Source organism: Notechis scutatus, chromosome 1 (genome assembly GCF_049901735.1).
Source record: "Notechis scutatus isolate UNSWTSFEM ecotype Mainland chromosome 1, rNotScu1.2, whole genome shotgun sequence".
Classification (NCBI taxonomy): domain Eukaryota; kingdom Metazoa; phylum Chordata; class Lepidosauria; order Squamata; family Elapidae; genus Notechis; species Notechis scutatus.
Window position 1 is genome coordinate 159,807 of NC_142009.1, and position 15,087 is coordinate 174,893.

General features: G+C 39.5%; 3 protein-coding genes across 4 annotated transcripts in view; 1 reads left to right on the forward strand and 2 right to left on the reverse strand.

Annotated features, from left to right (window-relative positions):
- LOC113430109 (vomeronasal type-2 receptor 26-like) overlaps positions 1–15,087 on the forward strand; it is a 161,684-nt gene that overhangs the window by 98,201 nt on the left and 48,396 nt on the right. The window lies entirely within an intron of this gene.
- The window catches only part of RPS28 (ribosomal protein S28), a 197,842-nt gene that overhangs the window by 18,158 nt on the left and 164,597 nt on the right, over positions 1–15,087 (reverse strand). The window lies entirely within an intron of this gene.
- The window catches only part of LOC148132642 (vomeronasal type-2 receptor 26-like), a 26,168-nt gene continuing 11,399 nt past the window's right edge, over positions 319–15,087 (reverse strand). Inside the window, exons 4-5 of the mRNA XM_087954505.1 lie at positions 11,630–12,038; positions 319–814 (exon numbers count right to left, since the gene is read on the reverse strand). Coding sequence (XP_087810631.1) covers positions 319–814; positions 11,630–12,038 — 905 coding nt within the window. The remainder of the gene's footprint in view (positions 815–11,629; positions 12,039–15,087) is intronic.

Here is a 15,087-nt window from a genome sequence, read left to right on the forward strand (position 1 = left end):
AAAAGACAAAAGTATGTAAAAATTCAATTAAGAGGAATAAAATGAGGAGATGTCCTCCTTGAAATAATAAACAGATTTTAACAGCAAATATTATTTTAATGCAGGGCATTGGGTCTCACTGGGAATAGTTGGAAAACATGGCAAATAAAAGGCTGGGTGATTGTTCCTCATAATAGGTACAATGTGACCAGCTATATCACTTGTTAAAGAATTATTTAGTGGACAAGTTCCTTCTACAGGTCATCATTTTTATGGAGTTTTCTAACATTCTAAACATGCCTAAAACATGAATATAAATGTGCCCTATTTCTGCATTTGTTAGAGATTCCTGTTTCTTATCATATTTTCTCTACAATTAAGATCAGGCCTCAGTAGGATAATGTAGCATTTGGGGAGAAAGATGCAAGCCAAGAGACAAGCCCCAGAGGCCAAGATGGAGAAGATTTCCACAGCCACCATGGATTTCCCTTTGGTGCTCAGGTAGGCGGGGAGGAGGGTGATCCAAACACTGCAAAAGACCAGCATGCTGAAAGTAATGAACCTGGCTTCATTAAAGCTGTCGGGCAATTTCCTAGCCAAAAAGGCCACTGTGAAACTGATAAAGGCCAAAAACCTCAGGTAGGCAAGGACAGCATAAAACATTGAAGGTGAGCCTTCATTACATTCCAAGATGGTCTCTTCTACTAAGGAGTGGAAGTCCAAGTTAGGTAATGGAGGAAAGGTTGCCAGCCAGGTGGTGCAAATAATTACTTGGACCATGGAACAGCCTAAGACAATGGAGTTGGTGAGAGGTTTTCCTAAGAGCTTCCTTGCACTGTTCCCTGGCTTGGTGGCCATGAAGGCCAGAACCACCATGACAGTTTTTGCCAGCACAGAGGAAACTGCAAGGGAAAAGAGAATGGCAAAGGAAGATTGTTGGAAGAGACAGGTGAGCTTCCCAGGTCGAGCAATGAAGAGGAAGGAGCAGAGGAAGCAGAGCAGGAGGGAGACCAGGAGTAGGTAGGTGAGATCTCGGTTGTTGGCCTTGACGATCGGTGTGTCTCAATGCTTAAGGAAAACTGCCAGGACTGCCGATGTGATCATGGAGAGAGAAAGAGCAAGAGACACTAAAGTGTTTTCTACACTGGGTCGGTACATACAATTTATTCCCCTTCCATGCCAATCCATCCTTATACAACACCAGAGTCTCATTCTGAGCAAGCCATTCATCTTGTTTTGTCGCCTTCTGTAACGTATCTCTTTTTAAGTCTGTTAATCGTATTACTTGACTTGTATCTACAGGTGTGGCTTCACCAATTAAGGGCTGAACTACAATCTCTCAAGTTGAATTATACTGTGGAAAACGGGACAAGGCATCTGCCATAAAGTTCGCCCCCCAGGCACATAACACAATTGAAAGTTAAAACGTTTGAAATATAGAGCCCATCTCACTTGTTTGGGGGACAACTTTCTCAGTTTTTTCAACGCCTCTAGGTTTTTATGATCAGTTCATACTTCAAATTCTTTCTTTACCCCTTCTAACAGATGTTTCCATGTGCTTAACACCCATTTTGACTGCAAATGCCTCTTTCCCCCAAATGGCCCATTTCCCCTCTGTAGCAGTGAACTTTTTTGACGTATAAGCACGGGGCTGTAATAACCCTTGTTCATTCTTTTGTAGTAAAACAGCCCCCACAGCCACATTGCTAGCATCTGCCTGAACGATGTACTTTCCCTGCGGGTCTGGATGTCGCAAAGCAGGTGCTTGAGAAAACAAGATTTTTAAATTATCAAACACTTGCTGACAGTCTTTGGACCACTCAGTCATTTCGCTAGGTTTCAGTTTTAATGCTTGTCCTTTTGTTTCCAGCAATTCAGTAAATGGTAACACAATACGGGCAAATTGGGGTATAAACTGTCAATAAAAATTAGCAAAGCCCAAAAAACTTTGTACTTGCTTTTGAGTTTTTGGGGGTTTCCAGTCCAACACTGCCTTCATCTTATTAGGATCCATTTCCAAACCCATGTTGGATATCCTATAGCCTAAATAATCCAGTTTTGTGCAATGAAATTCAAACTTTGATAACTTTATGAATAATTTGGCATGCAGGAGTTTAGTCAACACAGTTTGTACTAGCGCCACGTGTTCTTCCATAGTTTGCATGTAGATTAAGATGTCACCCAAATGGGTCTTCCGGTTTGTCGGCTTTGCGAGCGGTAGGGATTCGCGAAGCTGCGCGATCCCTGCTGCGCTAGCCGCTTTTGGGGCTCCGATCCGAAAGGGTGCGGAGCAAGGCTGACCTGCAGGGGCAGCTGAAGGTAGGGGGGATCCGGAAAAGGGTCTGGGGGTGCTGCAGACCCCCTCCCTGGCCGGCAGAACCCCCTTTTACCAAGGTGGTGCAGCGGCGGTCCGTAATGGCCGCCACAAAGAAGCCGGCAGCTGGGCAAGTATGCGCAGGAGGAAGAGGAGAAAGTTTTTAAAAGTGAAAGTCTTCTTGGTCGATCCAGGACTCTAAGATATATTTAATTTAATTCCTGAAAATGATGGCTTTTTGGATGATTCTTTCCACAAGAGAAAATAAGCGGCAATTCTGAGGTGCTGAAAGGAAAGTTTACTCTCCCTCCCGACGGAATTAATAAATGGATATTGAGAAACCTGTTTTTTTTTCCAGGTAAAACTAGCTTTTTGGGATAAGTCGGAAGGGAGAGGACAAAAAATATATTTATCTGGTTGGATTTTGTTGGAGGAGATGCCTTAAGGATTTGAAAACAGAAATAAAATCTTAATAAGGCTTTAAAACACAGATTTGAATTTTCTTTTTTCCTTTGTCTGATACTACCCCTGGAAGAGAAAGGGGGAATTTTGGCTTGGCTTGGATTGATTGAGGATTGTGGACTTTGGGATTGTTTTATTTTTCTTTTGGAATATTTTGGTTGGTGTGAGAAGAAAGAGGGAAAAAAGAAAAGAAAAGATCTATAATGGCTTTTTCCTTTGAGGAACTGAGGGATGAATATGAGCAAACAAAAGCAGCCTGTAAAGATGGTATGGAAAAAGCTTTTCTATTTTTAGAAATGGCGTTGGTTAACTATGAACAGACAATACAGATGGAAGTAGAAGAACAACAAGAAGAAGATGAAGACACCATCTTTAATGAATCCCAAAATTCATCTAAGAAAGAAGGAAGGAAGAAAGCGAGGAAAATGAAGGACTTAAGATCTAAAAAAACATTTAAGAAAGAGAAAAATATGATGCAAAATAAATACAATGATAGCAAACAAGAGAAAAGGGGAATACAACAGAGAAGGGATGCCAGTAAGACAGAGGTTAGAAGAAGGGGGGGTAGGAAGATTTGGTGGGGGAAGAAAGAAAGGGGAAAGGCGGAGAAAAGCCACAAAGTTTTAAAATTAGATGGGAAAAGAGGAATCTTTTTTAGGGATAATGGGTAAAGCATAAATTTTCTTAAAAAAGATTTTGCAAGGTACATAAGATGGTATTGTAACATTTGTATTAGAAATAGAAAATTAGAATGGCTTAAGAGTTAATAAGAAATTAAAATGTTGAAATGTTTAATAATGATTGATTTTTAAAATGTAATAAAATATTGAAGGGAAAGGCAATGAGAATGCTATAAGATTTATTATTTAGATTTATTATTTAACTACGTATTTAGGAGGATACTATGTATTTAAACATTTTTGATTTATTACTCTGTTTTTATTGTTATTAAAAGTAAAAATTAGTAGATAGAATGTACCAAGCAGAATCAAATTGGGTATTAGGTGTTATTTTAAATGTTAATCTAATTAATTTAGGGAGAGGATAGAAAGGCATCATACTCTGATTAGTGATTTCAGGAGAAATTCTTTTTTTTTTTTCATTATAAGGAATGAGATAGAGGGATAATAAAGGATGGGCAAAAGATACAAATATAATGATTTAAATTAAGATGGATTGAATAAGATAGAATTATGAAGAGTGAAATGTGTGGAGAAGTTTATATAGAAGATATAGAATGGTAAACAAAATAGGTAATGATCTGTAAGATGAGCATGAATATAATTAAAGCCCATATAAAGAGAGGTACCTGGGGCCAAGTTACTTTACTAAAAGATTTTTTATATGTATGTTTGTGTCTGTTTATGTCTTTGAGAGTATTGGTGAAACCTTGTAGAAACACAGAAAGAGAGTGACGATAATCAAGTCAGAAAGAAATAGATGAAATAATAATAGTGAAATTGGATAAAAGTAAAGAGAAGTAAAGAGAAATTGGATAAGAGATGTTTTTATGCTCTTATGGAAATGGTTCAAAATAGAAATGTATTGTATAACATAAGGTTTTATCTGACTTGTTAAATTTATAATGGAAAAAGGTTCAAATATGTAATGGTTGATGATGATTTGTGTGTTTTTGAAATTAATAAAACTTGCTTTAAAAAAAAAAAAAGATGTCACCCAAATGCACAAGTACCCCGTGGTATAGATATTCGTGCAATACTTCATTAATGAGCTGCATAAATACCGCGGGGGCACCTTGTAATCCGAAAGGGATAACCTTAAAATAAAAGCTACTGAGTGGGCAGTTAAACGTGGTTTTCCATTCATCCCCTAGTCGTATATGAACCCGGTAATATGTCTCACTTAAGTCCAATTTTGTAAAAAACCTCCCGGTAGCCAACATAGCTAATAGCTTGCTGATCAATGGCAGGGGATATAAATTGTGCACGCAAACCTTATTCAGCCCTCGAAAATTAACACACAAACGTAAGCCCCCATCCTTTTTCTCCCGGAACAATACGGGAGTCGCTATATGTGACCGTCCGGGTTGTGTGAATCCCCGGGCCAAATTTTTATCCAAATAATTCCGCATTGCCCCCATTTCCTTTGGAGTCATCGCATACATATGGGGCTTTGGGAGCTTTGGCCCTGGGATCAACTCTATTACACAGTCTGTTTTGCGGTGGGATGGCAGAGTCTCACACTCCTTTTCACTAAATACCTCTGCCAAATCCTGGTAGACATCTGGATAGGACAAATTGCTGGATTCTGATATAGTGGTTCCTGACTCCTTCCCTGGAATTGACTGAGGAGGCTCCGGACCTATCAAAAGTCTTAAACGCCGAAACCCACCTTCCCACCATATTGTGGGCTCCCATCTGTCCAACCACACCAATCCTAAAATGACTGCCTCTCTCATCTCTGGAATCACAATGAACCCCAGTTGTTCCCAGTGTGCTCCAATCTCCAAATGAATAGGAGCAGTCATCACTATCGTTGTGCCCCTCCTAGTAAATACCCATCAACCTGTTCAAATTTCATTGGTGCAGGAAGGGGTTCTGCCTTTAATTTCAGTTCATCAACCACTCATTGACTAATTAGACAATGAATGCAGCCTGTATCAATCAATGCCCCATACCTGCCTCTGAGTCCTGTGTTCATATTCTCCAATACTATAGGTATCACAAATGATCTAACAGGATCGCTTACCATGGTACCCTCCTGGTTGTCTTCACCACTGTTGTACAGACCCGAAACCACACAAGGTTGTTGCTTATCATTATATTGTTTCTTCTCTCGAGTTGATGAAGATTCTGTTGTCACCTTCTGCATGAGCCCTTGCGACCGCTCACTGCTGACAGCCCCTTTTCCAAAATATCGGGTTTGTGTCACAGCCCCAGCAGGAGCCTTTGCTGTCTGTTTCATACTCCCTGTGGTAAGTGATAGAAATTCTAACGCCCTGTGGCCAATGATGTTACACCAAAAACACCTTATGGTCGATCGGCCCCTAACATTAGTTGTGACACCTCCCGGATCACTCCTTTCTGCTATCATGTTGGGGCTTCCCATGTTATATTTCCGGGGAGCCTCTGGTTTAGTCCTAAACTCCTTCAACCCTACATCTAGCTCTACCACCATCTTGTACCAGTCTGTCAGGTGCTACAGAATGCCTCGGTACAAATATGCCTGTCATAATCCTCAATCTAAACCAGTTCCGAATTCCCTGATTAACAAACATTCAGGCCAGGAGCGGAACTTCCCAGCCAACCTCCGGAACTCCCTCACATACTCAGCTGCTGGCCGTCCTTCTTCTTTTTCTTTTCTTTTTTTTTGAAAATTTTATTTGGGTTTTCACAAAAAAACAAACAAACAAATAAAACATCTTTTTTTTGAAAATAGCTTGGTCCCGGGTTACACTTCTTCATACAGACACAAACTCAATTTCATGCTCACTTTTATGTTCTGTTCCATATCTTATTACTGTTTTACATTTTCTACATAGTTTTTCTCCTCTTTTAATTTTCTCAAATTTATCTCATCTCAATTCAAATCATTATATTTATACTTTTCTCTGTCCTGTTTTAATTTCATATTATCTTTTCTCATTAAACAAATTTTCTCCTGTAATTACTAATTGGAGTATGACACCTTTATATCTTTTAATTTTATCCATTCAACTCTTATTTTAGCTTCAATGTATACCTTAAGGTTATAAAATTCAATATAATGCATAACTTCCAATCGAATTCTGCTTGGTACATTCTTAAAATACACACTATATTCTTAAAAAGAGATTATAAATATAGGTAATTGAGACACTCAATTCAGTTCTATCAATATTCATTAAAATCTTAACATCTTTACCATTTCTTTTTCAACTAAATTTCATACTTCCTTGGGAACACTTAAAAGTTTTCCATAATTAATTTTTTCCCTTTTTCTCTTCACTTATATTTTTAAATAATTAAAATGTTTCCATCCTTTCCTAATTCAATTCTCTCATTCATTTTATTTCATTTATTTATTAACAAACATTTCACTAGATTACAATAACTATTTTATCCATCATTTTAATTGTACATTGTTTCATATTTTCTAAAAATTATTTCTATTTCTAATATAACAGTACTATCTTATGTACCTTTGCAGAATCCCTTTTTCAATTAAATTTTCACCCGTTATCTCTAAATAGGCCCTGTTTCTCTACATCTTGTTTCTGTCCTTTATAACTTCTTTTCCTTTCCTTGTTCCCTCTCTTCTTCTCCCTCCCTTTTTTACCCCCTTGTCTCTCTACTTCTAATTCTCTCTTCGTTATTCCCCTCTTCTGTTGCTTTCTAATATTATTCTTGTTTTTCAAACTATTCTTCTTCATTTTGGTTGTTTTTTCAAATCTTAATCTTTTCATTCTCTTTCCCTCCTTTCCTTTTCCCCCCCACATAAAATTACTTGTTTATTAAAGATGGCTTCTTCTTTGTCCCAATCTTCTTGTTCTGCAGGCGTTTCTTGTTGTTTCTCATAGCTCCAGATCTCCATTTCTAAGAATTGAAATATGAAGCCAAAAGAACCTCTCCCTTCTTGTGCATCTTCTTTGTACTTTTTAAGTTCCATTTTCAGTTCTTCTAAAAGTGGTGCCATTTTAAACACTTTTAAAAAACCACCCGATTGATTTTAGTCATTCAAATGCAATAACCAAAAATCACCAAGAAATCCAAATACTCCCAAGCTGTTTCTTTTTGCTTCTTTTTTCCACTTTCTCTTCCTGGGGTTCTACTATTTTGTTGCCACGTTTCAGTTAAAATGTATCTTTTAGAAGTCTTGTTGAGGTTTTACTGTAAATTCCTTTTAATTCCAGGCAGTCTCCTCCCTTTTTTCCAGATCCTGCCCTTTTGTACTTTTTCTCTCCTTTCCTGCTTTTAAAAGCTTTTAAGTATCCAGAAATCTTTATTATCCCTTTGACATTTTATTTTCAGCTTAAATGCCTATTGATGTCAATAGCTTAAATGCCTATTGATTTTTTTTCCAATTTCTTGCTTAAATCTCTTAGCTGTCAGTATAGGGAAAGGGAGAGAAGAAAAAAAAGCAAATCCTTTCCCTTTTCTCTCTCCTTCGCTGCTTCAAAGTCTTCTTTGTGAACAATGTTACTTTTTCTTATAGTTTAAATTCCAGGGTACCTTAGTTATTGCTTTTGCAGTTTAACCCAGTCAACCAAAACTTTATCTTCTTATCTTCCTCCTGCACATTCTTTTCCGGTCAAGTTCTTCTTTGAGGTGGCCATTTCTGACCACCGCTGAAACCACCTTCGGGAAAGGGAGTAATGGCCAGCTGAGGAGGAGAGATGTGGCTCTTCTGAACCCTGCTGGCAGTCTCCCCCCTCTTCACCACCTCTACGGGGTGGCTTAGCCCCGAAACCAGCTGGCTTGGGGCATTCCAGCGGTGAGCACAGATCGATGTAGTGTCCCACATGCTCTTGGAGGTGTGATCCCATATACTTAATTCCCCATACTTCATACGGAGAAGTTTGAGAGTGCTTGCCCCCAGATTGGAGGTAGAAGTGCTCCTTTCATCATCATCTGCTATCCTCCTTTCCCTCCATTTATCAAATGCTCCAGTGTTCCCAGGAGCAAAAGCAGGTGGCTTCCCTCTCACACCTTTTCCTCCCAAATCCTCATGGAAGTCCAAACCACTTTTTCTCTCCTTTCGTGTTTTGGGTCTCATGACCCTTTGCAATTCCTCATCAGTCTCACCTTTAGTATCCCCCATTCCACAGCAGGTGGCATGTCACCACTTATGGTACTTGCTGAGGGCTCATGCAATCCTTCGTCTTGTGGCCGATCCTCCTCCTCTTCTAATCCACACTCAATCGGGAAGTCTGCATCCACATCGGTACCATGAGCCATTGCTGCTTACTCCAACAAAGATAGAAGATGACGGGGGAGAAGAATGAGGGTGTGAGAGCTGACTTTCCTCTCAGCTGTTCTTCTAGATTTAGTGATGAAAAAGACCACTCACACTGAACAAGTAGTGAGGTTTTATTCTTCTTTCATTCCAAAACAGTGGGTAACAACGAAGCATAATAGTTTAAAGTCAGCTCTGGCTTCATCTGCAGCCAGAGCTGTATTTATGCATGTCATACATTAATTAATTACATAATTAAGGTATCCAGCATCCGGCCAATGCTGACAATGATTACAACCATCCAGAATATCTATTGTACCAGGTTACTGTTCACTACGAAGTATACAGGTTATGTTCCCAATACTGTTAACACCCATATCCCCTTCACCAAGACCATCCACCACCCACAGCACTCGATGTTTTCTCCACAAAAACTCTCTTTTCATGTAATAAGCCCCATCCCACCGCTGGCATCGACTAAGCTCAGCTACAGAGGGGATTAGTCCAAGCACACCAAGCACACCCATCCTGCAGCAGCCTCGAGACTACCACATGGTAAGAGCACGAACTCCATTGTCGCGGCTCTACGGGACCAGTCTGGGAGTCATCTCAGAGTCGTGACAGCAATTTAAGGTCCTGGTTTTCTCCTTCAAAGTAGCACATGCCACGGGTCTGAATTATTTGGAGCACTACCTGTCTATCAGAGATGTTGCTGGCTTTGGCTGAGTAGCTGGGATGACCCTCATGGTATGGATGACATTGCTGGGAACACATATTCATAAACGATGATTCCCAGGTGGGACTTGGGTCAAATTATAGCTGTATGGATTATGTGTAGATGAAATTAGTATAGGGAGCCATGGTTTACTGAGGAGCTCCAGGGGACAACATGGCACAAGGGATAGTTAAAATAATGTATTTCTTGTGGCCCGCCAGTGGAGCTGATGGCAGACTTGGACAGTGAGGAGGTTAGGGAGGAACATGGGCCAGTCCTGGAGTTTGGGGAAGGCTCGGACAAGGGCTCTGCATTGGAGACAGAGATGGGGCCAGGGCCGACTAACAGTTATTAGCTGCCTTTCAAGTCAGAGGTCAGTGAGGCAGAAGTACAGCTGGAGCCTGTTCCCAGTGTGCGCATGCACAGAGCTGCCAGGAGAAGGGAACAGTTAAGGAACAAGGGTCGACTCGGGAGTAAAGGCACAGGTGGATGGTGAATGGCCCATCCCACAGGGAATAAAGAGCAAAAAGGGGAACGATATTTGCAGGAGACAATTAGTTCATTTAATTAGGATGAAGATGTGTTTGGGTCTCCTTGCCAAGTATTTTCTGGCACAGCATTGTGCTTGGAAGCTATCAGCCTGGCAACTCTCCAAGCCTGATAAGGTCTGTGGTTCTAAATCACTCTTGAAAGACTGTTTGTCGGGACTTTGCTGGATGTGAGTGAGAGGAATTTGCCTTAGCCAAATAAAAAGGGGTTCTGTCGGGACGAGGAGTCTGCTTCGTGATTTCGTGAAGCCTAGACCAGAAAAGTATTCACCATTGAAGGTTTTTATTTATTTTTATTTATTTATTTATTTGTCAAGCATGTATTAGATAACAGATATAAGTATAAACATGCTTATGAATACATGAAATGGATAAGAATAAAAGGGAACATTAGGACAGGGATGGTAGGCACATTGGTGCGTTTATGCACGCTTTTGCTCATCCCACCTGGGAAACTTCTCCACATTGATGAGGCACAGCAGAACTGTGTGGCTGGGTTAGAATTTAAATTCTACATTAAAAAAAAAGAAATTTAATAGTAGCCAGAACATCTACAAAGGCTCAGGAAATGATGGAAACAAACATATCTGCTCAAAAACAGTGACACTGTACCTTTAAAATAGCAATAGCGCTAAGACTTATATACCACTTCACAGTGCTTTACAGCCCTCTCAAAACAGTTTACAGAGTCAGCCTCTTGCCCCCAACAATCTGGGTCCTCATTTGACCCACCTCAGAAGGATGGAAGGCTGAGTCATTCTTGAGCCTGGTGGGATTCGATCTGCCAAATTGCAGCTTGCAGTACTGCACTTTAACCACTGTGCCACCGAGGCTCTCTAATATATTAAATATATTAGATAATATACAATTAGATAATATATAATATATTAAATACAGTATATTAGATAATAATAAAAATACTAATATATTAATTTTTTTTTAAAGGAATAAAATAAAATAGGAACATATGCTCTTTGAAACAATAAACAAATATAGAGTAAACAAGCTTTAATTCCCAGCTGGGTGCTGGGTGTCACTTAGGACAATAGATAGACATGGGGAAGGGAAGCTGGGTGATTGTTGCTGAGGCATATTATGACTAGTTGTAGCATTTGTTAAGGCATTATTTAATGGATGTTTTTTCTATGTATCATCATTTTTAAAAGAAATGTCAGCACATATTAAATATGTTGCAAAGATAAGTGCAAATGTGGCCTACACCTGCAGTAATTAGAGATTCTTGTTTCTAATCATATTTTCTCTCTGATTCAGATCAGGCCTCAACAGGATAATATAGCATTTGGGGAAAAAGATACAGGCCAAGAGACCAGCCCCAGAGGCCAAGATGGAGAAGATCTCCACGGCCACCATGGACTTCCCTTTGGTGCTCAGATAGGTGGGGAGGAATGAGGTCTAAACACTGCAAAAGACCAGCATGCTGAAAGTAATGAACTTGGCTTCGTTAAAGCTGTCAGGCAATTTCCTAGCCAGAAAGGCCACTGCGAAACTCACAAGGGTCAGGAAACCCAGATAGGCTAGGACAGCGTAAAACATTGAAGCTGAGCCTTTGTTACATTCCAAGATGGTCTCTCCTGCCAAGGAATGTTGGGAAATGGAGGGGAGGTTACTAGCCAAATGGCACAAAGAATTGCTTGGACCAGGGGACAGGCTATCATAATGGAGTTGGTCAGTGGTTTTCCTAAGAGCTTCCTTGACTTGTTCCCTGGTTTGGTTGCCATAAAGGCCAGAACCACCATGACAGTTTTTGCCAAGATAGAGGAAAATGCAAGGGAAAAGAGAATGGCAAAGGTAGATTGTTGGAAGAGACAGGTGAGCTTTCCAGGTCGACCAATGAAGAGGAAAGAGCAGAGGAAGCAGAGCAGGAGGGAGACCAGGAGGAGGTAGGAGAGATCTCGGTTGTTGGCCTTGACAATCGGTGTGTCACGGTACTTGAAGAAAATTGCCAGGACTGCAGATGTGGTCAAAGAGAGAGAAAGAGTGAGAAAAACTAAAGTGTATCCCAGGGTCTCTTGATGGGAGATAAAGTGGAGCCTCTTGGCAATGCAATGGTCCTTGTCCTTGTTGGGATATTGGTCTTCTGGACACGGGTCACAACGAGCTGCGTCTGAAATAAAGCATATTGGTCTAAGTATTGCAGCTGAACCTGCATCCTGCCCATACCCTTTTATCTTTCTTGGTGATTTCAATCTACCTCATATTGACTGGACCCTAAATGAATGTACAATTGAAATCATACACACAACCTTCTACAATGCTATTACAAATCTGGGACTGGAACAACTAGTAACCAACAACACTAGACTAAACAACTGCCTTGATCTCATCTTCTGCAATAGTTTGAATTTAATTTACGGAATACAAACTAAAGAACCCTTTTCCAGCAGTGACCACAATATGATTGACTTTTGTCTCAACATACGCCCACACAAAAATCACCACAATGATGTAAACCCCAATTGTAACTTCAAAAAAGGCAACTATGATCTTATAGACAACGATCTCTCATCCCTTGATTGGCTATCTCTATTCACTGGATGCAATACTGTTGAAGACCATTACAACATATTTTTACTTGAAGTCAAAAGAGTCATCAAACTATATGTACCAACAACAACTCCCAAAACAAAACAAAAAAGCAGATTACCCATAACAATAAGGAAACTTCAATCCAAAAAGAGATCACTCTGGCGGAAAAACAAATCTGGTCACATTGCCAATTTCAAAAGCCGATACAAAAATTTATGCCACCAGATAAAGACCGAATGCATCAATTATCACATTAAACAAGAGGAAAACCTTCTAAGCACCAATTCCACCCGTGCTTTTTACAATTTTGTAAACAACAAACTAAAAGACTCAAGGTCTATCCCACCCTTGATAGGACCTGATGGTAAAGACTGCAACGACGACACCACTAAAGCCAACATCTTTAACACATTCTTCAGCTCAGTATTTGTAAACAGCAATGGATCATGCCCAGTATTTCCTAGCCGTACTACAGATAACAACAATGATCTAATACATATCGATTTTACAGAAGACAATGTTGAAAAAGCACTACGCAATCTAAAACCATCTCTATCTATTGGACCTGATGGAATATGTGCCTACTTCTTAAAAAAGCTATCCACTGCCATAGCCAAACCTCTAAGCATAATCTTTGAAAAATCTTTCAGGACCAGCTCCTTGCCTAACCTATGGTCACAAGCCACAGTCATCCCCATCTTCAAAAAGGGAGACCCAAGCCTAGTTGAAAATTACAGACCAATCTCCTTATGCTGCGTCACCTGTAAAGTCATGGAATCAATTATTAACCAATCCATCATCCTCCACTTAGAGACAAACAACCTACTCTCCAATAAACAATTTGGTTTCAGAAAAAAACTATCCTGTAATCTGCAACTCTTACACTGCAAAAACATATGGACGACACAACTCGGCCAGGGCAAAGCAATAGACGCAATCTACATAGACTTCTGTAAAGCCTTTGATTCAGTGGAACACGACAAACTACTCCTAAAAATAAAATCCTATGGTATCTCTGGACAACTGAATAACTGGATAGAAGCATTCCTGGCAAACAGACAACAAATGGTCAAAATTGGGAGCGTCCTATCAAATTCTGTACCTGTCAATAGTGGTGTCCCCCAAGGCAGTGTTCTAGGACCAACTCTCTTCATACTCTACATAAATGACCTCTGTGATCATATTAAGAGCAATTGCGTTCTTTTCGCTGATGATGTAAAGCTGTTCAATACCACAGACAATACTGCTACCCTACAAAAAGATCTTGACTATGTATCAGAATGGTCAAACAAATGGCAACTTCAAATCTCAACAAATAAATGCTCTGTCTTACATATTGGCAAAAAAATATATATCAGAAAATAAAATACAAGCTGAATAGTCAAGATCTTGTTGATGACCCAAGCTCTGTAAAGGACCTTGGAATACTCACCTCTAATGATCTAAGTGCTAGAGCCCACTGCAACTACATAGCCAAAAAGGCATTAAGAGTTGTTAACCTAATCCTATGTAGCTTTTTCTCTGGTAATATCACACTACTAACCAGAGCATACAAAACATTTGCTAGACCAATACTTGAATACAGTTCATCAGTCTGGAACCCACATTACGTATCTGATATTAGCACAATTGAGAAAGTCCAGAAATATTTCACAAGAAGAGTTCTCCACTCCTCTACTCATTGTAGAATACCTTATGCCACCAGCCTTGAAATTCTAGAACTAGAAAACCTTGAATTACGCCGTCTTCGGTCTGATTTAAGCATGGTATATAAAATCATACATTGCAATGTCCTACCTGTCAATGAATACTTCAGCTTCAACCATAACAACACAAGAGCACACAATAGATACAAACTCAAAGTTAACCGCACCAAACTTGATTGCAGGAAATACGACTTCAGCAATAGAGTGGTCAATGTCTGGAATACTGTACCCGACTCTGTAGTTTCTTCCCCAAACCCCAAAAACTTTAACCTTAGACTGTCTACTATTGACCTCACCCCTTTCCTAAGAGGTCTGTAGGGGGCGTGCATAAGCGCACCAACGTGCCTACCATCCCTGTCCTTTTGTTTTTCTTATTCTTCTTTTATTTTTCTTATATGTACCCATTTCATGTATTCACAACTATGTATAGACTTATACTTATTATCTTGTAAACAATTGGCAAATCAAATCAAATAAATAAATAAATAAATAAAATTTGTTCCTGACAAACATGTTTTCCTTCGATCACACAGACTTTAAAGAAAAACCACCCATGATTTCTTTTACGCTGGTGTAAGTTTCACCTGGGGTGGTAAGAGATAGATGATGTAGACAATGTATAAAGTTTTATTTTGTTTTTAAAATTTGGAAACTTAATAAAAAAATTTTTTTTTAAAAAAAGGAAAGAGATAAATGATGGTTTGCTTTGTTTCAGATTCAAGGTCCCCCTTCAGGATTACTTGTCCTAGTGGCCTTTGCAAAGTCCTAGTGTAGCTCAGATTTTTGTGCTTTTTACAATAAAGGGTCACCTTGATGGTGAGATGGACGACATGCAAATGGAGTCAATAATATAAAAAAATAGTCTCCAATTGCTGATCTTTTCAGAACTCATCATCAGGAAGATGATAAACCACAATTGAG